Here is a 26,467-nt window from a genome sequence, read left to right as displayed (position 1 = left end):
TCAAAAGAAATGAAATCTTGCCATTTACAATGATGTGGATAAAACTAGAGGGTATTATGCTGAGTGAAATAAGTCAATCAGAGAAAGACAATTATCATATGATCTCCCTGATATAAGGAATTTGAGAGGCAAAGTGGGGGGTTTGGGGAGTAGGGAAGGAAAAAATAAAACAAGATGGGATCAGGAGGGAGAAAAACCATTAGAGACTCTTAATCTCACAAAACAAACTGAGGGTTGCTGGGGGGAGGGGAGTATGGAGAGGGTGGTTGGGTTACGGACATTGGGGAGGGTATGTGCTATGGTGAGTGCTGTGAAGTGTGTAAACCTGACGATTCACATACGTGTACCCCTGGGGCAAATAATACATTATATGTTAATAAAAAAAATAAAATAAATAAATAACCATGTATTGAGCATATATTTGTTTAAAAATAAAAAAATAAAAATTATTATTTCCATTTTTTTAAAAGATTTTATTTATTCATTTGACAGAGATCACAAGTAGGTAGAGAGAGAGAGGTGGAAGCAGGCTCCCTGCCGAGCAGAGAGCCCAATGTGGGGCTCGAACCCAGGACCCTGGGATCGTGACCTGAGCCAAAGGCGAAGGCTTTAACCCAGTGAGCCACCCAGGAGCCTCTATTTCCATTTATTTTTAAAAAGATCTTGTGTCTAATGATGTGGAAGTCCAGGACTTGAACCCAGGCAGAAGAATCCAAAATTTATACTTTTAATCATATGCAGCATTGAAGTTTTAGCGATATATTTTTTTTTTTCCTTAGAGAAGGAGAGAGAGAGAGAGGTAGAGAGAGAGAAGGGGTGCAGAAGGAAAGGGACAGAGAGAATCTTTTTTTTTTTTTTTTAAGATTTTATTTATTTATTTGACAGAGAGAGATCACAAGTAGGCAGAGAGGCCGGCAGAGAGAGAGAGAGGAGGAAGCAGGCTCCCTGCTGAGCAGAGAGCCCGATGCGGGACTCGATCCCAGGACCCTGAGATCATGACCTGAGCCGAAGGCAGCGGCTTAACCCACTGAGCCACCCAGGCGCCCCGGGACAGAGAGAATCTTAAGCAAACTCCACACCCAGAGCAGAGCCCAAAACAGGGCTGGATCTCAGAGCCCTGAGATCATGACCTAAGCCAAAATCAAGAGTGGGATGCTTAACCAACTAAGTCACCCAGGTGCCCCTAGTGTTTTGTTTTTGCTGTTTTTTAAAATAGTTATCCATTTTTTACAGTGCTAAATTACCTAGCTTTTTTGTTTTATTTTGTTTTAATAAACTGTCACTAATCTGCTTCTTTGGGTTTTTTTTTTTTTTTAATTCCAATCTAAACTTCAGAAACACCAGAATTCTTAAAAATCCTTTTTTTTTTTTTTTTAAATGGTGATAATCTCAAATTTGTTGCTCTTTTAAACAGAGAATAACCCAAAGTAGTAACTTCATGGACAGCACACCCTATCCTAAGCCTGGACGTTGCTGTCAAATCTTCCTAAAGCCGTCTCACATTTTCAAAAGCAGCTTTAAAAAGAAAATTCTTTCTTTAGAAGTCAGAATAAATTAATGCTGCATTCAGATCCAGGCTGTATGACAAAGTTTCCCTATGATTATTTATAATAAGTTAATATTACATTTATTTTGGTTCAAAATTATATGCTTTTTTCCCTTAATTTGGGCTGTTTTAGGAAAGAAAATGACTAATATTCTAAAATATTAATCAAATTAGAGTCAACTGTGTACCAAATGACAGCAAGGGTATAGTTTAAACTCAATCGCTGATCAAGTTTAGTAATCAAAACTGAGCAGAGAGATAGCTGTGATTTCATTAGCAAAGAAATCACATAGTTTTCATTCACATTCAGTTACCTTAAATAGTCTTTTAGAAAAAAATAATGTATTTCTGAAAACAGATTCCCACAAGAATAGACTGCTTTTATGAAAAAAATAAAAACAAAACCTTGGAGAAACATATACATGTCCCTTATGAGGACATGATAAACAGTTTGCCAATAAGCAGACTGGAACAACCCAAGGGTAGATCACGTTTTTGTACTGAATTTAACGCACTTCACTCTGAAGTCAACAGATATGCTTTTCTTCTAACCAAGGATGATGGCTAATTTGGCATACGAGCTTTAATATACTCTCCCACCACAGGAAATAAAGCTTCCTCTTTCGGGAAACTTCCCTCTCCTAACCCTTTTAGACAGCTTCACCCTCACCCAGAGGCCTCCATCCTCCACTGTCCCTATACGCTTTCTGTCGGTATAGGTATATGACAATAGGTCATGTTAGTACAAAGATATATATTTCACTTGGACCAAAAATGTAAGTTCAGTAATTTTCCATCTCTACTCTAGAATATGTGTTCAAATTCTTAGATTAAAAAACCTTACCTTTGGGACACCTGGATGGCTCAGTTTGTTAAGCAACAAACTGAGGCTCAGGTCATGATCCTGGAGTCCCAAGATCGAGTCCCACATTGGGCTCCCTGCTCGGTGGGAAGTCTGTTTCTCCCTCTGACCTGTCTCCTCTCATGCTCTCTCTCTCTCTCTCTCAAATAAATAAATAAATGAATAAATCTTTAAAAAATCAAAAAAAGAAAAACATTACCTTTATGGTCTTGGTAGTCTGAAAGCACCGTGTTTTCATCTGTAATCTCAACTTGCTCATTCCATTGTCCTCCAAAATGAAGAGTCTCAGATCCACTTAAAGGCGAAAGTGACCTAGATCTCATACTGGACATAAGGGATGGTGTACTAGGAGAGTGAGGTGATGGTGGCATCTTTGCATTGGAAAACTTTCGCTGAGAACCTTTCTTCATGGCAAGAATAAAGCCAGGTGTCCATCAAAACCTGTAAGAGTTTTCAGCATATTTAACAAGGTCAATTTTTTAGAGCTCTCAAAACTATTATCTACTTCTAGAATTTTTTTTACATTCTTCACCCAAAGTGGGACTTGAACTCATGACCCCGAGATGAAGAGTCACACATTCTACCAATTAAGCCAGTCAAGTACCCTTATTTCTTGAGTTCTGAAGATGACAAACTTATAAACTCAGAGGCTACAGATGCTAGGACCCATACTACTCCCAAGCTGATGGAAGCAGACACTGCTTCAAACACTGCTGATCACATTGCCAGAGGGAAAGAAACCTCCAGAGGCTCTTGTACTGACACATGCTCCAGCCAGAAGTCTTCCCTATCTTTCTCTTCTCTACTGGACCAAACTAATCACAGTATCCCTCATACCCAAAACGGGTCCTAGAATGTAGGCAGCTGGAAATGTTTGACAACCAGCAGTATTTAATACTGACAACTACTCTCTCCTTCCTCTTAGAGTTTCTTCTTTCATTTCTGGGACACCACATTCTCCTGGTATCCCCTTACCTTTGTGGCCACTCCTCAGCTTCCTTTGCTCACTCATAGTCCTGTATCCAATCTTCAAATATCAGAACTCCTTAAGTCTCTTTGACTCTCTCTGCAATCTCACTTTAGATGATCTAATACACACCCATGGCTCCCAATGTCACCTGTATATTGATGTTTATATCTGCAATCCAACCTCTCTCTGAGTTCCAGACTCCTGTTCCCAGCTGTCTACTTGATATTTCATTGCCATCCTACACTTAACACATCCAAACTGAATTTATCACTCCACCCATTCCTTCCATATAGAACAACACATGAATGGTAAGTGCACAGCTCCATGAACTGTCATACAGTGAACCACCAGTATCCAGATCAAGAAACAGAATATTACCAGAACCCCAGAAGCCACTTTGTACCCCCTTCCAATCATTAGCCAACATACATGGGTAATTACTAACCTGATTTCCAATACGAGAGATTTTTTTTTTTAACTATTTAAGATTTTTATTTTTAAGTATTTCTACATCCAACATGGGGCAACTCACAACTCTGAGATCAAGAGTCACATGCTCTTCTGATTGAGCCAGCCAGGTACTCTATAATCTATTTTTGAACTATATGTAAATGAAATCATAGAATAGTTTTTATATATGCCTCCTCTGTTAAATATTGGGTTTCCGATATTCATTCACATTTGTCTCATGCTATTAGAAGAACATCTGATTGCTTCAAACCCATTTGCCTACTATTGCTTGTCCACAAAATCAATTTTGTTGAAGTTCAGGTCTTCCAGAAGGAATGAAAGCACTTATTAGGAAAGGGATCTTAGTCAAATCCCTTTACTTTTCAAAAGAAAATTAAAGCCCAGAATGGTAAATGACAAGGCGAGACACTATAGTAATGGTGAGAATCAGTTTTCCTCTCAAACTAATTTGTAAGCCAAATCATGTGACTAATCTAGTAGAATGTAAGTTCTATGAAAGTAGGCATATTGTTCACTGATTTATTCCAGGCCTAGGGCAGAACTTAGCAGAAAGTAGATAATTAATTTTATCTATTGGAGTACTCTGAAGAACTGATAAAAGGCACTTATTTAGTACCTCAACAAAAGGATATCTTCTTGTGCTGTATTAGTCCTCAACACCAAGAGTCCTAATGCACAAGGTCAGGTTTATGCAAAAAAGATTTTCATGATGTAAAGTTACTTTTGTAAGTATAACCATTGCAAAAATCACAAGTTTGACAAAATTTAGACAAAAAAATCTTATAAAATGGGATAGGTCTTCAGCAAGGCTGTACTAACAATGATCTTATTTTTGCTCAATATCTATAATCTCCCCAACTCTCCGGTCTTAAAATGTGAAGACAAAATACAAATTAAGTTTTAGAAAAGTTGGGACACCCAGATGGCTCAGTCAGTTGACTGTTTACCTTTGGCTCAGGTCATGATCCCAGGATCCTAGGATTAAGTACCGCATTGAGCTCCCTGCTCAGCAGGAGTCTGCTTCTCCCCTTCCCTCTGCCTCTTACCCCCACTTGTGCTCTCTCTTGTGCTTACTCTCCCTCTCTCTCAAATGAATAAATAAAATCTTCAACTTTTAAAAAAGATTTTTATTTATTTATTTGACAGAAATCATGAGTAGGCAGAGAGGCAGGCGGTGGGGGGGGGGGGGCAGGAGCAGATTCCCCAATGTGGGGCTCGATCCCGGGACTCCAAGTTCATGACCCAAGCCGAAGGCAAAGGCCCAACCCACTGAGCCACCCAGGCGCCCCCCAAAATCTTTAACTTTCAGAGAAGTTTTCAGTTCAAAGATTTTGGGCAGCTCCAATGTTAATGCTATATAAATTGGAATTAGAATGAGATATTATAATGGTTTGATGTGTGAACACCTTCACAAGTACATAGGTATTGTTATACAGGCTGGGATTATGAAGAAACTTATTTGTTACATGGTTGGAACATATATAATATATAGAAAAGAGAGGTGCCATTAATATAGTCAGTCAATTAACCAATAATTAAGAGATATATCATTCCTTGATGATACAGTCATTCTAGGAATGCTGATCTTACCCAAAACATGTCTAGAATTCCTCTATGGGTCTTGCTTTGAGAATTATTAATACATCTCACCAGAAAATCGGACCCATTTCTTCAGCTACACTTTGTTTTAATTTTCCCGGGTTGAACATTAACTTTACCATCTGTCAAATATTGTGATAAGCTCTTACACGTATCATCACATTAGGAGGATTAAGTATAACAATTGTATAGAATAGGTATTATCATCTCTAAAAAGCTTAAGTAATTTGTTCAAAGTCCCATAACTAATTGGCTAATCCATGGCTTGAATCCTGATCTGATTTCAAAGCCCACGTCTTCATTACCGTGCCATATTGCTGAGTTTTCAGGAGTCCAGATCATGTTTGATTTGCTCTCTAAAGCTTAGCATGGTGCCTCACACAAACTAGATCAGAATAAATAACACTAAATGACCTTGATCAATGGATAGCACATAAGGCAATTCCTGAAGGAAAAACAAAAAATTTAATATAATAGCATCACTGAACTCATGATCTAGCAGCTTCTTACGGTGATGAGTTTGAAGAGAAAAAAATCTGCTACATTTGTTTTTAAAAAGTGATTTTTATTTCACGTATACATTATTTCACTTAAATATTACAGTATGGCCAACTGCCCTGTGCCAAAAGTCCAGTTTACTTTAAACTGCAAACTTCTATGTGTCCTTAGTTTCTCTCATTTTTTCATGATAAACTATCCATATAGATCAGAAAAGCCACCTCCAATTCACGTAACTGCTCTTTATGCCAGTGACAAAGCTTTTGGTCCTAATTTCCCAAGTGTGGCAAAAACTTCTATCGCTACTATCACACCACTCTGCCATGGAAACAAATCTCTAAGTAATACTGATTCTGTACTGACTTGTAAGGGTGTCTCTTTCTAAATAAGAATAATATACTCAGGGTGCCTGGGTAGCTCAGTGGGTTAAAGCTTCTGCCTTTGGCTCAGGTCATGATCCCAGGGTCCTGGGATTGACCTCTGCATCGGGCTCTCTGCTCAGCAGGGACCCTGCTTCCCCCTCTCTCTCTGCCTGCCTCTCTGCCTACTTGTGATCTCTGTCTGTCAAATAAATAAATAAATAAAATCTTTAAAAAAAAAAAAAATATATATATATATATACTCAAACTTGAGGATAGCTAAGAGGCATGTGTTTTAAAAATAAAATTGTGTAAATAAATAAACAAATAAAATTAAATATATTTATTCCTGAGTTAAATGTAGGTTTCATGAAGGCAGGAGATAATAAAAATAAAAGAGGGGAGTGACAGGGACCAACTCTCACTTCTGTGTATATATCTTTTTCTACCCTGTAACAGGATAGAAAATTATATAACTAGAATAGGATGTTGCCACATACTACAAAGACATGCTTTATATATACATATTTTTTTAGTTTCTTGGCTAAAAAAAAAGCTCATCTTATATTTTTAGGCAATGCAATTATTCTGTATCCCACATCTTAGTCCTCTCTCTAAATTCTTACAATACTGAACCATCCTGAATTCTCTTCATAACATCGTAATGACTAAGACCTTTCAGGCTTCACTAGACTATTATGAGGAACTCTGTTACCTCTCTTGATCAGAAAATATCTGCTTTAGATTTATAGATTAAAAAAACATATTAGAATGGATTTCTGAAATCTAGGTCAGTTCCTTTCTTTTATAAATTTTAACATGAAAGATTAAGTGATAGTGTGAAAGTCACAATGTATTCCCGGATCCCGTCCCTGGGTTGCCATAGCTCCTGTAAGGCCTGGACAGTGAAACATATCACAATCTCATAAAATATCTAACTCAGTAATAGCGAACTGGACTGTGTTTGAGAATGGCTAGCATTATTTCAGAGACTAGCACCTAGATGTAGTAAATGGTCAACTACAATTTTAAGGGAGAGATGGGGAGATTGTCTGACGCTAGATGTCATTTGTAATCACATTAAGACCAAGCAATAAAAAAAGAAGAAGATGATGATGATGATAACAGTTGAGAGGTACAGCTAGAGTGTAGGAAGGGGTAGAATAAAGAGAAAACAAAACAAGCAAAAAAGTCCGGAGCTGGAGACATATTCTGAAGGCCCAGAAGGAGGTCTGCAGTATAAGAGAAAGTTACTGGAATAATGGGATTACCAGAGTCATATGACTGACAGAAACAAGCGATAGCCACATTGTTGCAGAAATGATTATATAATTATTTATATAATTATTACTTCACGTATACATTACGTGAAGAAACACCTTCCATCCTGTCACTCCCCTGCCCTGACACATAGCTTCTCAGAGACTATACCTCCCCCTCTATTAGGCCTTTCCTCACACTTCTAATTGTCCATCTTCTTTGATCTTTTCCAAATAAGACAGACCACCATTATCCCCAAACCCTCCCTCTCTCTTCCCAGTCCACTCCAACATGCAAAAATCTACCCCAATTTCTTGACCTCCATATCCTTCTATCCTTCTTTCCATCCTGTAGCCTTTTAATCACATCTCAGTATTTTCCCTACAATTCTACTTCATCCCATACCCTCTGACCCATTTAAATACCTTACTCTTTAACTTTCTCTAGTCCTTTCAAATATGATGATTCCCATTCCTCACCAAAGGCAATCCTCCCATCCTGCGCTTGTCAACCTCTGCCTCCTATCCTTCATCTCATTCTCATTGCCAAGTTTCCCCACAAATTCTGTTCCAATTTCCCAACATTGTATTAGCCTCCATTTATCTGTAGTTCTTTCCAGTACCCTACCTCAACACTTCTATATTCATCCTGATTCCCCAAACTACTCATCTTAGCAAATATCTTGACATCCTAATCCATTCCAATACTCTTGCTTCAAATTATTCTCCTCCTCCAACAAAACAGCCAAACCTCGACACATTCCTCTTTATCCCAATATGATTGCTTAACTACTAACCTTTCCCTTCTAATACCCCGACCTCCCTCTACATTCTATTAACATCCTGGGTTCTCCTCTCATGTCTCTCCATTCTACTCAGGTATCCTAAAAGCCCATGTTGCCCATCTCTTCCCATTAATTTATTTATTCAGTAATTCAATTTTATTGAGTAACTTTTATGCACTGAGAACTGTGTGAGGCTTTAAAAACAGAACTGAGAAAGTAATGTTTCTACACTCAAGATGCACAAAAGGATTATATCTCCCTCTTATACATGGTCTTTGCACCAAGTAATCTCCTTTATAACATCTTACAATTAGAATTATATAATCATTTCTGCAACAACGTGGCTATCGCTTGTTTCTAAGCTACAAGAAAGCAGAGATTCTATTGTTTGGTGTACACTAAATATTTGTTGAATGAATGAAAAGAGGGCTGTACTAAGCACTCTAAAGACATTAGCAAATTTAAATTCTCACAGATGATGTATAAGGTCAGAATTAGTAACCTCTTTTACAAGCGGCAGTGTTTCACAGAGAATTAAGAGCTTGGATTCTAGGACTAAACAGCCCGAGTTCAGATCCTGCTTCTCCATTTACTGTGTGACATTAGGCAAATTACTTAACCTCTCTGATCCTCAGTTTCATCACTTTTAAACTGAAGATGGCTACCTCATGCAAGTTATTTTAAATTCTGAATTAGTTAGTACCTGAAGGGCTTAGAATTGAATTTGAGACATAGTGTAGACTCAAAGGTAACCAGAAGTTATTTTTGCAAAAGAGAAAAGGTGCACAGGAAGATTAAGGAACATGCCCAAAGTCAAGAGCAGGTTAAGTAACACACAAGGTGGCAGAATCAAGACTTGAACCCAAGTTTTGACATGAAAATTCACCCATCCTTTAATCATTATACAACAAAATATTTGCTTTTCCGTTTAACATTTTTTCCCAACACCCTAACTCATCATTGTCTATGTACTGTATGTACTCCGTACGATACCACTACACGACACTCAAACCGTCCTTTATCCCTGTCATTCCCCACAGACACCTGGCACACCCCAGTCCCTCCCCCCTCCTCTGGGTGGCGGGACCCCCACCCTTCTCGGCGCCGCACCCCGACGTCCACACTTCCCCACACTCCGGTTCTCTATGCCCACGCGCCCCCGCCATCCCCACGCGTGACCTTCTCGGTATCATCCGAACCTCCCTCTTTCATCCTCCTCTCCACGCCCGTTCCCGGCCCTCCCCTCCTTCTCATCCAATCCCAATTCCCAGGAACACGCCCCCGCGCCCAAATCCATCCCCAGCCGGCCCACCCCACGCTAGGTCCAGGCCTTCCCGCCTTCGCCACCGGCCCCCACGGCTCCGCCCGGTGCCGGACAACGGCCTCAACCTGGCCTGGCACTCACCGCCAAGGAGCCGAGCGGAGCAGGCCGGCGAGACGAGGCGGAGCTGGGGACGCGCAGCTTCTTCCCTCTAGGCGTCCAGCGACGCAGCGGCCATTTTATTGTGTTATGCCGGTTGCCCAGGGGCTGGCGCGCGGCGTAGGCGGGGCCTGCTGCGGCCACGCCCCTCCCTGAGCCGTTGGGAGGGCGGGGCCCAGCTTCCCGCTGTCTTTGCCGCCTCTGCCTCGGGTACTCAGGGTCGCGAGGCTTCCTAAAGGTGTGCAACCTGTGCGGGGTGAGGGGGAGAGGTCTCCTGCTGCAGCCGCCGACCTGCTCATCTCCCTTCCTTGAGGCGAAGCCGCCGCTGCCTCACGCCGAGGCTCGGACACGCTTCTACGGGGCGGCTGGGCCAGAGGCGGACGTGAGGGACAGATTTCGTGCTGCCGCCAAGCTCCCGCCCTTCCGATGCTGGCAGCAGCTTCTCCTTGCGCGGCCTCCTTCTGAGGCGAATCGTCGCCTTCAGGGACCAGTGACGCCAGACGTGGATGAAACGCCGGGCTTGGACTCTGGCTGCCACCTGAGGTTTAGGGTGCGAGACCAGCCTGGGAATCTGGACAGCGAATGTTCCCGTGGGCTGTGGAGAATGTTCCTCTGGGGACAGAAGCAAAAGCGAGAAGCCTCTGAGGAAACTTCAGTTAGGGCTTGCCTGAAAATACTGCATTTCACCGCATCCATCCAGCAGTTATTTAAAGAGAATTTACCAGAAACTGTGCATTTAAGGGGAAAAAAAATTATCGTCAGGGCGCCCAGGTGGCTCTGTCGGTTGAGCTCAGACTCTTGATTGCGGTTGAGGTCATGAGCTTGGGGTGGTGAGATCGAGCCCCAGGTGGGGCTGCTTGCTTAGCGGGGAGTCTGCTTGGGATTCTCTCGATTTCTGTTCTTCTGCCTCCCACACTTGCTTCTAAATAAGCATAGCATCTTTAAGAAAAACCAAAAACATCGTCAAGGACACCCTCCTCCACTCCAGCCTCCCATTTCCCAGCTTGTAGCTTGAACCGTGTCCCCCCCCCACCACCACCACCACCAAAGGCTGCACCATCTCCAGAAATGTCCAGTGCAGTTACTACCTCTCTTTTACCATAATCTTCGAATCTTAAGTCCTTTGTTCAAAAGACGCCCATCCCAGCACAATGTTTAACCTCATTAGGATACCCCAATCCCTCATTCTTAACCATTTGCTCTCCATCAGTTTCTAAATTCATCGGAGAGTCCATGGTCCCATCTTTGTAACAATGTTTTGGAAATTCCTTCTATCTGTGCCTCAGTTTCCTCATCCATGAAATGGGGTAATCATACCTACTTCCTACAGTTTTCCTGATAATTGTGAAAGAACTTAGAGAAGTGCCTGCCCCATAGTAAATTCTCAGTATGTTTTAGTTATTAGGCAAAGTTTTCCATTGTGATATTTCATCCTAGGCCTAAAAGAGGAAAAGAATTTAGTCAAGGTGTAGGACAGTGGGGGGAGAATTTGCTTGGCAAAGGGAACAACTTGTGCAAACCTCAGGAAAAGGGGAAGAAAGAACATGACAATCAGCTGGTTGTTGAGTAGATCGTTATAGTTGGTGCAAAAATCTGGAAGGAAATTTAAAAGAAGGTGGGAAGAGGGGTTATATGTAAGCCACATTGGGCACTTGTAGTTTTTCCTCAAGTCAGAAGTGGATTCACCTCAATAGGAAGTTTGGGTGATTCCAACAGGGGGCACTATTCACATTCACATGAATGAAGCTCCCCACCTGTCTCTTACTATTTATGCAACACAGAAGGAAGCTGTTGGAGTTGTAGAAGAGCCAAAATTCCTAAAAAGCTCCAGATTTTAAATTTTAAAAGGAATATTTATTCATTTTTTATTGCATTTAAATGGATATTTGTTAGTTTAGAATGTGTACATCTCTGAAATTCAGTTCTCTCATTTTTTGTTTGTTTTGACATTCATTTCTTTTTCTCTTTTTCACCAGAGAACTGGATTTATTGCATAACCTCAGTGCTCTGCCTCACAGTCTGTAATGATATTCAGGTGGGTTCTGTTATCAAATCATGGTGTGTTGGTTCATTGTAATGTTATAAAAATATACACAAAATATACAAAATACAAAACATATAAAAATGTTAAAATCCATCAAAAATACACACAAAATCCAGAGGATAGTGGAAAATACTTTTCCTGTGGCTAGTCCATATCCAGTTAACCTTGATGGATACTCTCTAGTCCCTTATTGCCAAATTTTCCTCCTTCATCCAGATACAGTACCCTCTACTAGTGTCTACAATGAGGGTGTTGGACAGACCTCGGGCCTTAGCGATGTCAGAGGGGAGACCTTTCTCTAGGTAACTAGAATATTTACTGCCTCTTTTTGCATGCTAAAAGAACCTCCCTCCCCAAAGCAAGAATGAGGATAGGAAAGGAGTGAGGGTACCTCATTCATTCCATGCTAATTTGTATTTAACTCAAAATACGAAGTTGTTTCTCTTCTGTTGCATTTATTATACAAATATTAGCTATAGTAGAGTTGCTTAGCTGTTCCTTAGTTCTTTCCTAATGATAGCAAAGTTACTTTGTTTGTTTGAACTTGCCTCATTTCGAAACTCAGTTTAAAGATTTTGCAAATTTGCTTTAGAGGATTCTAGGGAAGAAGCTTCTGTTATTGTCATTTCCTTCTGTGACTTTAAAATTTAACTAAATTACAGATGTATTTTACATTAAATTCTTGTGAAATCTTACATTTACATTGACATGGATGGAATTGGAAGGTATTATGCTAAGTGAGATATGTCAATCATAGAAAAAATTATCATATGGTTTGGCTCATATGTGGAATTTAAGAAACAGAACAGAGGACCATAGAGAAAGGGGGGGAAGATAAGATGAAATCAGAGAGGGAAACAAACCTTAAGAGACTCTTAACTATAGGAAACAAACAGTGTTGTGGAAAGGGAAGGGGGTTGGGAGATGGGGTAACTGGGTGATAGGCAATAAGGAGGGCATGTGATATAATGAGCACTGGGTGTTATATGCAATGAATTAATAACTGAACTCTACATTAGAAACTAATGATACATGATATGTTAACTAATTGAATTTAAATAAAATAAGTAAGAAAATAAAATAAAATAAATGCTTTTTTATGTCACATAGTAAGGTAATTTGCAATATAAAATCATGTGCTATGTCTAGATGCAAATTTTACATTAGATACTTATGAATATTGATGTGTGAAAATAACCTAACTTCATATAATAACATAGCATGACCTGTCTGCAAAATACCAAATACCTAGGACTTGGTTTGCAAAACCACTGATAATCTCTTCTCAGTATACTGGGTTCTTTTGTTTTTATTGTTGTTCATCTCTGCTTGCTTGCCTCTCTATGTGTTTTGTCTATATGTATTAAAACTCTTATTACGTACCAGATTTGTGGGAATGCAGGGGTGAGTGAGATAGACACAGTTTTAACCCTGAAAGAGATTGCAGTCTAGTGGGAAATACAGAAATGTAAGATGCTCTGATAATGAAATAGAATTTTAGACTTGATGGTGTTCCATGTGAATCCATGTGTGGGTTGGGTCCAGATAGGAAGGCCTACAATTTCCAGTGATTTACAACAATCCTATCCATGTTAACCTTGGGCTATTTCCAGTGCCAATGTTGGTAATGACACTGAGACTTGAAGAATTTGAGGCCTGCCCTATGAGTTCAGATCTAAAGGCCTAGACAGGCCTCTGTGTTCAGGTCCAAACCAGACCCCACTCAGGAAAACCTTGAACCCCTCTGTCTCTGAACCATACCACCTGAATCAAGGCTGTTATCTATTATTCAACTCTTTAGGGTTGGAGTGGCTCTCCCATGTGACCAGAGAATATTTAAGTCCAGAACAGCCTCCAAATGCTACTGGCTTATATGTAGCTTTGAAATATTTTAATCTTAGGAGATGGTCTCCTAGAAGAGAATCTACTTCTAGTACAGTGGTTTAGCCTTAGCTGTATATTTAATTATCAGAGGAGCTTAAAAATTCTCATGCCTGCCCACCCCACCTGCTCAGAAAAGGTCTTGGTTTAATTGGTCCACGATATGGCCTAGGACTTTTAATGTGCACATAAGACTCAGAACCATTACCCTAGTTCATGGTGGAAACAAAAGAAAGAAGCATCATTTGACAAAATCAGCATGTGAGTTCTTCAATTTGTTCAGTTCCTTTGTTCAGTAAATATGGCAAATATGATTCGGCCCTGCCTGCCAGACATGACTACATTTCATTAAGGGAATCCAGACAAATAGAATATAAAAAGGGATGGATAGAACTGTGTAGGAAGTGTTGAAACTCAGTTAAGAATATGGTCTTCATTGGGGCGCCTGGATGGCTCAGTGGGTTAAGCCACTGCCTTCGGCTCAGGTCATGATCTCAGGGTCCTGGGATCAAGTCCTGCATCGGGCTCTCTGCTCAGCAGGGAGCCTGCTTCCTCCTCTCTCTCTCTGCCTGCCTCTCTGCCTACTTGTAACCTCTCTCTGTCAAATAAATAAATAAAAATCTTAAAAAAAAAAAAAAGAATATGGTCTTCAAGGCACACACAGAAAGAGGCATTTATCCTTTTCAAAGTAGATCAAGGAAGATATCTTAGGGAAAAAAAGGGATTGTAAGCAGAGACCTGAAGACAACCAATGGGAATTACTCACATAAGGAAGCTGGGAAGAGCATCTAAGGCAAAGGGAATAAACAGCCTGTCAAAAACCAAAGATACTTGAGAAAGTCACTTCAGGAAACCAGAAAATCAGCAAGACTAGAGCACAGTTGGAACAATAAAACCATAAATTAAGTGCCACAGCCAAAGGGGCTAGATGAGCCATATTAGGTGTTAAATCTGTAGATCAGTTTGGGGCATATTGCAATATTAACAATATTAAGTCTTCTGACTCGTAAACTTGGAATGTCTTTCTATTTAAGTTTTCTTTAAATTCTTCCCACATGTTTTATAGTTTTCAGAATAAAACTTTTATACTTCTTTTGAATTTTTTTCTAAGTATTTTCTTTCATGCTATTATAAATGGAAGTGTTTTCTTTTTTTAATTTTTAAAAAAAATTTTTTTAAGATTTTTATTTATTTGACAGAGAGAGATCACAAGTAGGCAGAGAGGCAGGCAGAGAGAGAGAGGGGAGGAAAAAGGCTCCCTGCGGAGCAGAGAGCCCAACACGGGGCTCTATCCCAGAACCCTGGGATCATGACCTGAGCTGAAGGCAGAAGTTTTAACCCACTGAGCCACCCAGGTGCCCCAGGAAGTGTTTTCTTAATTTCATTTCAGTTTAATCATTATTGCTGTATAGAAATACAATTGACTTTTGTATATAGATCCAGTATCCTGCAACCTGACTAGACATATTTCTTAATGTTAATTTTTTTTTTTTAGTGAATTCCTTTACATTTTTTATATACAAGATTACATCATTTACAAATAGAGATAGTGTCACTTCTTCCTTTCCTTCCTTTTATGTATTTTTCTCATCTAACTGTCCTGGCTAGAACTTCCAGTATAATGTTGACTAGAAGTGGGTAGAGTAGGCATCCTTGTTTTTTCCTGATCTTAGGAGGAAAGCATGCAATCTTTTACCATTTAAATATGATGTTAACTGTGGATTTTTCTTAGATGCTATTATCAGGTTGAAGAAGTTCTATTTCTAGCACATTGAGTATTTGTTGTTTTGTTTTGTCTTAAATCATGAAAGCATATTGAATTTGTTTGGGTTAAATGCTTTTTCTGAATCTATTGAGATGACCATGTGGGTTTTGCCCTTCATTCTGTTATTACGGTATTTTACATTAATTAATTTTGGGGTGTTAAACCAACCTTACATTCCTGTGGGATTTATCGTACTTCCTCATGGTGTATAATCTTTTTATATCCTGGATTTGCTTTGGTGGTATATTGTTGAGGATTTTTGCATGTATTTTCATAAGTGATATTTGTCTGTAAGACACCTTATGATGTCTTTGGTTTCGGTGTCAGGGTAATACTGGTCTGATAGAATGAACTGGAAAGTGTTCCCTCTTCTTCTATTTTTTGTAAGTTTGAAAAGAACTGGCATTAATTCTTCTTTATATGTTCAATCTAAATTCACCAGTGAAGCCATTGGACTTGGGTTTCTTTTTGTGGGTTGTTTTTAAATTGCTCATCAAATGTCTTTACTTATTAGAGGTCTTTTCTGATTGTCTCTTCTTCAGTCAATTTTAGTAGTTTATGTATTTCTAGGAATTTTTCTATTTCATCTTTTTTTTTAATTTCATCTGATGGCATACAGTTTTTCATAGCATTCCCTTATATTCCTTTCCATTTGTGGAATATTAGGAATAATGTTTTCTCTTTCATTCATTATTTTAGTAATTTGAGTCTTTTTTCTTGGCGAGCTTAGCTAAAGATTTGCTAATTTTGTTGATCTTTTTAAAGAACCAACTTTTGGTTAGGTTGATTTTCTCTATTGTTTTTCTATCATTATTTCCTTTCTCCTGCTTGCTTTGTATTTAGTTTCCTCTTCTCTTCCTACTGTCTTAAGGTGGAGGTTAGGTTGTGATTTAAGACCTTTCTTTTTCTTCTTTTTTAAGATTTTATTTATTTGAGAGAGAGAGTGTGTGCTTCAGGCACACAAGCAGGGGGAGGGGCAGAGGAAGAAGCAGGATCTCTGTTGAGCAGGAAGCCTGACAGGCTGGATTCCAGCACCCTGGGATCTTGACCTGAGCCCAAGGCAGATGCTTAACCGACTGAGTCAGCCAGGTGCCCCGAGATCAATCTTCTTTTTTAATGTAGGTGTTTATAGCTACAGAGTTTCCTCTAAGTACTGCTTTCATTTCATCCCATATATTTTGGTGTGTTGTGTCTTCATTTTCACTCATCTTAAAGTATTTTCCAATTTCCTTTGTGATTTTTTTCTTTGACCCATTGATTAGGTATTAAGTTTAAGATGCAAATTGCATATCCAAGTGGCAATAATGAATAAGGCAGTTAGATATACAACTCTAAGGCTTAGAAGAATGGTCCAGGGAATGAAATTTAGGTGTATTGATGTATATAGGCAATATTCAAATTCATGTGATTGCATGAGATTGCTTAGTGAATGAATGTGCATTAAAAAATAGAAAAAAGCTGGAACCTTGGGGTACTCCCAACATTCAGATATCAATTGGAGATCTAAATTTAGAAGTCATCAGTAGAGAAATGGTCTTTGAAATAATGACTTTCTTGTTTGTGAACTAAGGGAATTCAAGTTAGCCATGGTAATTTAAAGTAGCCAAAGAGCTCAAGTGAAGAGCCTGCTGAATTCTGTAACTTTGATAGGAACACAAGTACATACTTTCCTCATTCTCCCTTTGAATATTAAACCATGCAGCAATGATTCTCAACCAGGGACCATTTTGCCCTGCTCCCTGCCAGGGTACATTTGGTGGTGTCAGGGACATTTTGTTGTCATGGCTGGAAACATTCTGCTAACATCTAGTGGGTGGAGGCCAGCCATACTGCTAAACAGCTTATAATGTACAGGGCAGCTGCCTATTGCAGTCATTCTGCCCAAAATGTCAATAGTGCTGTGGTTGAGAGACCTTGAGATAACCCCACTTGTATAATTTTTCTTCCCATTTGTCTGTCACAAAGTTGAGAGGAAAAACTCTAAAAATTTCAGTATTAGGGAATATCAAATGTTTGTGGCCTGTTTGAGAAGTACCGAAGTAGTGTAAAATTTGAGCAGACACTTTTTTGGCTCCAAATCTTTGTCACTGTGTTTGTTTCTTCTTGGTGATAATGTGAGTCTGTGCATGAGACTGAGTACAAAACGAGGAACATTGTTCTTTTGTGGCCTAAATATTGACGCCTATGTGAAAAAAAAAGGCATATGTTAAGTATGCCCTTGAAATAAAGTGTTTTTTTTTTTCTTTCTTTTGGATGGCTTCAGTTACTGAAACAGTTGGCCAAAAATTAAAACAGAGTTAAAATCATTCTCATTTCTTTTTTTTTTTTTCATTCTCATTTCTTTTTTTTTTTTTTTTTTTAAGATTTTATTTATTTATTTTACAGAGAGAAATCACAAGCAGATGGAGAGGCAGGCAGAGAGAGAGAGAGAGAGGGAAGCAGGCTCCCCGCTGAGCAGAGAGCCCGACTCGATCCCAGGACCCTGAGATCATGACCTGAGCCGAAGGCAGCGGCTTAACCCACTGAGCCACCCAGGCGCCCCTTTTCATTCTCATTTCTGATGAGAGTATTTCTGATACTGTTTTTCTGAAAATGTGCTGGACTGGATCTATGCAGCTGCAATCTTAAGGTCCTTTTACATTAAATCATTCTTTTCAGTACATTGTTGCTTCCTAATTTTCCTATCATTGCTCCTGCTTGAAATGGTTCAAGATTCAGTCAATGGTTTAAATATTAGCTCACTGGTGCTTTTCAGAAGAATATGTTGCAATAGTGCATGTGTCAGCAACATTACTTTCATGAGAATGTTCATGAACTACCCACACAAGTCCATCAGTCCCAACAAAATTATAAAGTCAAGCATTACAGTTGTAAAGCTCCTGCTTAACACACTATCAAAATCTAAAACTTTTGTGGTGTATCTGTTTTTAAAGTTGCTATTATGAATGTATGTTTAACATTTCAGGATTTCATGTATTTCTGCTTGCATTTTACCTTAGAGAACAATTTCATTAATGCTTTGCATTAAATGTACTACCTCTATTCTTTTCATGGAACAAAGAACATTAGTAGGTCATAAAGAGATGGCCAACATCCCCAGAGTCAGAGCAGTAAGGTCAAAATATCCTTGTTTGTTTCCCATTGCGTAAAATATGAAGTCCAGACTCATTAACATGGCATTCGGGACCATATACAATCTCACTTAACCTCCCTTCAATATTATCTTTCTTGGCCCACCTGCAAATTCATTCATTTCATTTGGCAACAACTTTTTGAGTGTCTAACTGCTCTTGGGTACTGTAATAAGCTCTGGGGTATGTCCCCATTGTATATGTTAGACCCATTAACTGTCCTCATTGGAACTTATAGCCTAGACAGAAGAACAGTCAAGTGAAGAGGCAATTACAAAACATAATAATCTAACCCCTAGGCATCCCAGCTATACCTAGAGACTTGCAGTTCAGGATGGGACCAGGCATGCAATTGAACGCAAATTTGAGAAAGCCTAAGAAAACAATAGCTTCATATCTCCCTTGGCCATGTCCTAGTCATTGACATTGGTGAATCATTTCTAGTCCTAGAGTTCCTGGGAACATCTCAGCATTTGGGAAGCTGCCTTGGGATTTCAGACCTGCACTAAAGTGGATCAGTACAGGCCTTATGGTCCCCAATTCAAACCAGGCCCATTCCAGGGAAGCTTCATAACTACTTCTATATCTTAGACATTCTGCATGAGGTACAGGATGATAGTCCCTTCCCATGCTCCATAAATTTAGAACGTAGAGCCCGAGATGGGGAGGCTCTCATGCAAGTGGCTTCATTGCAAGACTTCTCTTGAGAAAAACCCGTGAGCTGTGAAGGAAGCTGCACAGAGCAGGGCAGGAGTTAAGCAAAGTTGTGGTGTCAACTGAAATCTAGTTTTAGCCTTTTCCCACGGGGGCTCTCTAGCATGCATGGTACCACCAAGTTGTCCCACCTTGAAGCAAGGGTGCTAGGCAATGCTCCTGAATCGGTTACTGACTATGGGCCAATCCTTGAGAGAGGATGTAACTTCCCAAGCATTTCTGGGCAAGCTGTCCTCCATGGATGAGGGAAATTACCTGGAGAAGGGGAAAATTTTAGCAGCCAACACTCACATCTGTAGGGTGGGTGCACCAAGCCCAGGAAAGGTTATCTGGTCATGGGATCAACTGCATCTTCTATATCTACACCCAGAAAATGGGCCAGAACAGCTTCCAAGTGTTTGTCTGTCTCCAGCTTTGAAACATCTTTCTAGATGCTCCCATTTGGGAGTCTTTTCTGGTTTACTTGTCACAATCTGCTTTATACTTCGAATTCCAAAATTACTTATGGACATTAAAAGCTTGTGATTTAAATTCTTAGGTTTTCAGGGCTTTAAATTCTTAGGTTTTCAGGGCACCTGGGTGGCTCAGTGGGTTAAAGCCTCTGCCTTTGGCTCAGGGCATGATCCCAGGATCCTGGGATGGAGCCCCATGTCAGGCTCTCTGCTCAGTGGAGCCTGCTTCCTCCTCTCTCTCTCTCTCTCTGCCTGACTCTCTGCCTACTTGTCATCTCTGTCAAATAAATAAAATTTTAAAAGATTTTTTTTTAAATAAATTCTTAGGTTTCCTTCTCAGTGATCCCACTACCTAATGTTAATAATTAACCTGAAGACAAATTCAACCAAATTCTTCAAGCTGAGTTTAGAAAAAGGAGGGCAAGTTCAGGAAGGGTCCTGTCAACAGTTTAATTCTACCCCAGCCATGAACATTTTTAGTCTATATTTTTTTCTACTTGGGAAAAAGTTGGGCACTGGAGCAAACGTACATGAAAGATCCCATTTTCATTTGTAATGTATTTTGGTTATAACTTTAGAGAAAACAGAACTCAATCACTGCCACATGAAATTTTCTATTTCTGAAAACTGCAGTTGAATTTCTTCTTTTATCTATTGTCCTATGCCAGTACTCTGTTTTCTACATGAGTACTTTGTGAGCAATGTATGACTTGTATTCTAAAACGTTGTGTTTTTCCCAAACCATTAGCCTTGACCCGGGGAAGAGTAACTTATTGATTAAAAATGTATTCTTTGAGGGGTACCTGGGTGGCTCAGTGGGTTAAGCCTCTGCCTTTGGCTCAGGTCATGATCCCAGGGTCATGGGATCGAGCCCCACATCGGACTCTGCTCAGCAGGGAGCCTGCTTCCCCCTTCTCTCTCCCTGCCCCTCTGCCTGCTTGTGCGTTCTCTCTCTTTCTCTCGCTCTCTGTCAAATAAATAAAATCTTTTTTAAAAATGGATTCTTTGAAAGACTGATGCATAATCCCTATTTGCATTTCTTATAGAGGACTCTATTAAACATATCCAGGCTGCAACTGATCAAAACTACTTCTGGGGCACCCTTGAAATCTCATTTTTGGGATGCTATCAGGAAGCTATCCTGGCCTTATCATAGATAATAAAATTTTGAGAAATAAAAAATATGTTTTTTGGTATAAGAAACATTGCTAATTTCAATTAATTCTCCTAAGTGAAAAATGTTTTAAAAATTATGTTTTATTAACAGATTGACTATATTTTATTGTTTCAACAGGTATGTTGTCTCAGCACCTATTGTATTCTATGTTGGAACCTCTGAAAATGTAGTAATTCAAGTTCATGAATACACAAACTCATCTGCTGTGACCATGGCTATTAAAAGTTATCCTGATAATAGTTTTACATATTCTTTTGGCCAAAGTAATTTAGCTCCAGAAAATAAACTCCAAAGTTCTGCAAACTTAACTGTATGTATTCTTATAATAGTTTCTTTTATATGTCAAATGTTTCTTTATATAACACATATTGATCATTTTTACATATGTGGGTGTAAAAATGTGTTACATCATATATTAAGTGCATTTACTAGTTGATAAGAGATAAATGCCATATGTTTATAAAGGTAGGTAATTGGGAAATGTGAAATAGGGAATCCACTTTTGATTTAAGGACAAGGTAAAGAAATGTAAAATGAAATAAATATGAAGCAGATAAAGGTTATTAAGGTAAAAGGATTTGATGACATGACATATGTGACCAACACATATACCTGTTTAAAAATTGCAAGATGAATACAGTAGTCTGCTCTTATCAGCTGTTTTACTCTCCAGGGTTTCAGTTAACTGTGGTCAGCTGTGGCCCAGAAGCAGATGATCCTCCTCCTGATGTATCATCAGAAAGTCAGTCGTAGCCTCACACTATGTCATAACACTTGCGTCATTCACCTTACATCCTCTTATCACATAGGCATTTTATCATCTCACATCATCACAAGAAGAATCAATACAGTAAAGATATTTGAGAGAAAAAAACAGACCACATGCACCTAACTTTTATTATGACATATTGTTATAAATTGTTCTATTTTATTATTAGTTATTGTTAATTTCTTGCTGTGCCTTATTTATAAATTAAACTTTATCATAGATACTATGTATAGGAAAAAACTGTATTTATACATAAGGTTTGGTACTATCCCTGGTTTCAGGCATTCAATGGGGCTCTTGGAAGTTACCCCTCTTTCATAAAGGGGGACCGATATACTAGAAAGAGATTATTTATATGCTTAAATTTTATATATTCAGAGGAAAAATAGAGGAAGAGAAAGACATAGACGTAGGTTTGATTCTGTTGATGTAAAAACTTCCAAGAGGTGAATGGAGAAAAATTTGAAGATTAGTCTTCCTAAATTATGTATAACAGTCTAACCTCTTTGTTTCCTACAAAAATTAGTTTTTTCCTAAAGTATGTGCTTATATTTTTATAGGCTTTAATTATTTTCTTATTATAGGCTTTTATTATTTTGAATCAAACAAATTTTCTTTCAAATGAATTTGTGAACAACGTTCAAGGAAAATTAGAGACATGTCCTTAATTACTATATGTAACATAAAGTATGTTACTATATGTAGCATAAAAATATATATATTTTATATACTATGTTACTATATGTAACATAAAATATATATTTTTTACATATGTGACCATATGTAAAATATTGGAAGAGGGCTACATACTAATTATATAATGACCAATGGACATTGAATGGACATGAAAAACATTAGCAAAAGAAAGGTCTCAAAGTATAAGTCCATACAGAACTATAAATATAAGATATTTTGTTCATTTATACTACCATGTGGTAAGTCATTAATCTGCCCATTCTCTCACCCCTCTATTACTGATAAGCTGTTGATCTTTCTTAATGACTTGATTATTTTATCTTTTAAAAATTGAATTTTTTAGTGATTGTCATTCTTAATAGACATTAAATTGGGATCAATTTTTGAAGTAATTATTCCAAACTAAATTTGATAAGAAAAATATATTTCCTGTTTTATTTTACAAAATTTTCACATTTGTTGTGTATAAATCAGATCACTTTCATAGCTCACTAAAAGACAAATGCTTTCGCTATTTTAAGATTATCATATATTTTCTCTGTTAACATTTTTTTTTTAACAGATACAACCAAGATTTATCTGGAGTACCCAATGCAGTTTTTTATACGTATATTTAGAACTTGTATCTGATCGTTTTTCAAAAGCAACAAAAATTCCACCATGCTATGACAATGGATTTCTTTTCATTCAGACAGACAGATATGTTTACAATTCAGACAAGTCAGGTATAATAAAAAAGGAATTTTAATTTCTAGGAAAAAGGAGGATGACCACTTAATGATATTGAGACCAGTGGCTTATCTTTGGGGGGGGAAGTTAATTCCCAACTTTATATCATCAACAAAAATAAAAGAGTTGGTGAACTAAAGGTTAAATTGTACATTATAAAAACAAAGAATCAGCAAAATATAAGCATAACTTAGAGGTAGAGGGAACTTCCTTAGAATGATGCCAAGTTTTCTTTTTTTCTTTTTCTTTTTTTTTTTTTAAGATTTTATTTATTTGACAGAGAGAGACCACAAGTAGGCAGAGAGGCAGGCAGAGAGAGAGGAGGAAGCAGGTTCCCTGCTGAGCAGAGAGCCTGATGCGGGACTCGATCTCAGGGCCCTGAGATCATGACCCGAGCCGAAGGCAGCAGCTTAACCCACTGAGCCACCCAGGCACCCCGATGCCAAGTTTTCTATCAAAATGGTTTTTTAAAAAACTTGAAGTGAACTTAAAATTAATACAAGAAGATGAATTTTAACATGAAAAAATCCCACTTATTCTCAATATCATATTTTATAAATAATATTTCAGTTTCATATTAACATAGAAAATTATGAACGGGATTGCAAAGTCCACCTAGTAATGTTTTTCTCCCATGTTTCCATTGGAAACGGTTTCAGTCTTCTTCCAGTAAATTTCTTCTTACAAATTATCTCAAGGGAAGGAAGGCAGATTAGGTTCTAATGGGTATACCGAATGCAGCAGCACTTTACAAATTGTCATTAAAGATGATGGCAATGGTGATGATGTTAATAAGGTGACCAAAGATAGAGGTTGCCTCCATAATTTTAGCAATGGGACAAGTTCCCTGCCAGTACACATTAACTGCTCCTTAGATACTCAGAACTGTTTCTTGGATACCTGATCAGAAAATCACTACCTACCTAAGGAGAGATGCATGGCCTGTGAGACTCTCACCTTCTAAGCTTCAAGTACTTAATGATTTTTGCCTGCATCTTATCTGTTAGAGAATGCTTCATTGAATCTGTTGACACAATTTACTGCTTCCTTTTTTCTTACTCTACTTTGTAATAATTTCAGATACCAGGGAACTGCAGTCTTTCTTATCTATCAGTGGTTTAAAAATATAAAGGGCCTAATTAAAATAATGAGTTGAATCATATTTTAAATGCATAAAGTGAAATATTTAAAAGAACCCATTCAGGAAATTTTTGGTGAAAAGAACATTTTTACTTTAATATAAAGTTCACATCCAATATTCTAATTCATCTTGTCTATTTTTTTTTCTTTTTTAAAAGTAAGCTTTATTATATCCAATGTGGGGCTTGAACTCATGACCACAAGATCAAGAGCCACATGCTTTACCAACTGAGCCAGCCAGGAGTCCCTAATTCATATTCACCTTTAAACTTGGACTTTACATTTGGACTTTTTCAATGTTTATTTTTTTATTTTAAATTGCATGACCCTCGTGTTATAAGGTTATTAATAATATTGTTAGATCATTTAGAGTTGAACAGAGTTTCTAATAATGACAATTTTTCGTATAGTAGAAGTTTGAATTATTAATTGGATAAGGAACTAAAACTATCACAAAGGAAAGTTACCTTAACTCTTATCGTAAGTTTGCCTTTAACTTAAATCAAAACTTAACCTTGGCATTTTCATTATACGAACAGTTTTCATCAACATAACACAACTCAAAAGTGACATTAATTTATTCAATTTTAAATAATAGCAGACATTTATTTAGCATGTATTATGGGAAACTTGGTAATTTTATACTTATTTTATCCCAATTGATAATTTTTGTGTGTAAATTAAATGTTAGCTAAAAATATATTCATATGGCTCCATTAAAGAACACCCTTTAGGGGCACCTGGGTGGCTCAGTGGGTTAAGCCTCTGCCTTCAGCTCAGGTCATGATCCCAGGGTCCTGGGATTGAGTCCCGCATTGGGCTCTCTGCTCATCGGGGGGTCTGCTTCCCCCTCTCTCTCTCTGCCTGCCTCTCTACCTACTTGTGATCTCTCTCTGTCAAATAAATAAATAAATTCTAAAAAAATTTTAAAAACACCCTTTATTTATTGTTTTAAATAAATATAAATCATTATCTATTTATTTATTTTTATAAGTAATTATTTTTTATTATTAACATACTATGTATTATTTGTTTCAGGAGTATAGGCCTGTGATTCATCAGTCTTACACAATACACTGTGCTCCCCACTACACATACCCTCCCCAATGTCCATCACCCAGCCACTCCCTCCCTCCCATCCCCCCTCCTCTCCAGCAACCCTCAGTTTGCTTCCTGAGATTCACTGTCTCTTACAGTTTGTCTTCCTTGCTGGTTTTGTCTTGTTTCATTTTTTCCTCTCTTCCCCTATAACCCTCTACCTTGTTTCTCAAATTCCACATATCAGTGAGATCATATGATAATTGTCTTTCTCTAATTGACTTATTTCGCTTAGCTTAATACCCTCTAGTTCCACCCATGTTGTTGCAAATGGCAAGATTTCATTTTTTGATGGCTGCATAATATTCTGGCGTGTGTGCGTGTGTGTGTGTGTGTGTGTGTACGCACGCGTGGGCACCACATCTTCTTTATTCATTCATTTGTCAGTGGATATCCGGGCTTTTTCCACAATTTGGCTAAGTGATCATTGCTGCTATGAATATTGAGGTGCAGGTGCCCATTTGGTTTACTGCATTTGTATCCTTGGGGTAAATACCCAGTAGTGCAATTGTTGAGTCATAGGTAGCTCCTTTTTCAACTTTCTGAGGAACCTCCATACTGTTTTCCAGAGTGGCTGCACCAGCTTGTATTCCCACCAAGAAGATAGAGGATCATATGGGAAGGGAGGGCAAAATGAAACAAGAGGAAGCCAGAGACCGAGACAAACCATAAGAGACTCATAATCTTGAGAAACAAACAGGATTGCTAGAGGGGAGTGGGAAGGGAAGGATGGGGTGGCTGGGTGTTAGACATTGGGGAAGGTATGTGCTATGGTGAGTGCTGTGAATTGTGTAAGACTGATGAATCACAGATCTGTACCCCCGAAACAAATAATACATTATATGTTAATTTTAAAAAAAGATTTTATAATTTGGGGCTTAACATTAAAAAAGTTAAAAAAAGAAAGAAAGAAAAGAAAGAAATACAACTGATTTCTGTGCATTGATTTTATATCCTGCCATTTTACTGAATTCCTGTATGAGTTCTAGCAGTTTTGGAGTGAAGTCTTTTGGGTTTTCCACATAAAGTATCATATCTGCAAAGAGTGAGAGTTTGACTTCTTTTTCTGATTGACAGACTGACAGAAGACTGACTTCTCCTA

At 38.3% G+C, this 26,467-nt stretch overlaps 1 protein-coding gene and 1 long non-coding RNA gene across 7 annotated transcripts in view; one reads left to right on the top strand and one right to left on the bottom strand.

The window, feature by feature from the left end:
• The window catches only part of CNTRL (centriolin), a 90,563-nt gene extending 80,174 nt beyond the window's left edge, over positions 1-10,389 (bottom strand). For all 6 annotated transcript variants that reach the window (XR_014301931.1, XM_082695306.1, XM_082695307.1 and 3 more), the window contains exons 1-2: positions 9,755-10,389; positions 2,608-2,849 (exon numbers count right to left, since the gene is read on the bottom strand). Coding sequence is in view for 5 of the 6 variants with exons in the window: in XM_082695306.1 (XP_082551432.1) it covers positions 2,608-2,818 (211 nt within the window). In the remaining variant the exon portion in view is untranslated. The remainder of the gene's footprint in view (positions 1-2,607; positions 2,850-9,754) is intronic.
• On the top strand, positions 9,958-21,236 carry LOC309846426. The gene is made up of 3 exons (XR_014301934.1): positions 9,958-10,540; positions 11,746-11,804; positions 21,051-21,236. It is a non-coding gene; the product is annotated as an uncharacterized lncRNA (long non-coding RNA).
• The last annotated feature ends 5,231 nt before the right edge of the window (positions 21,237-26,467 follow it).

Source organism: Mustela nivalis (assembly GCF_964662115.1).
Source record: "Mustela nivalis genome assembly, chromosome: 13".
NCBI classification, from domain to species: Eukaryota; Metazoa; Chordata; class Mammalia; order Carnivora; family Mustelidae; genus Mustela; species Mustela nivalis.
This window is presented reverse-complemented; position numbering and strand designations above follow the sequence as displayed.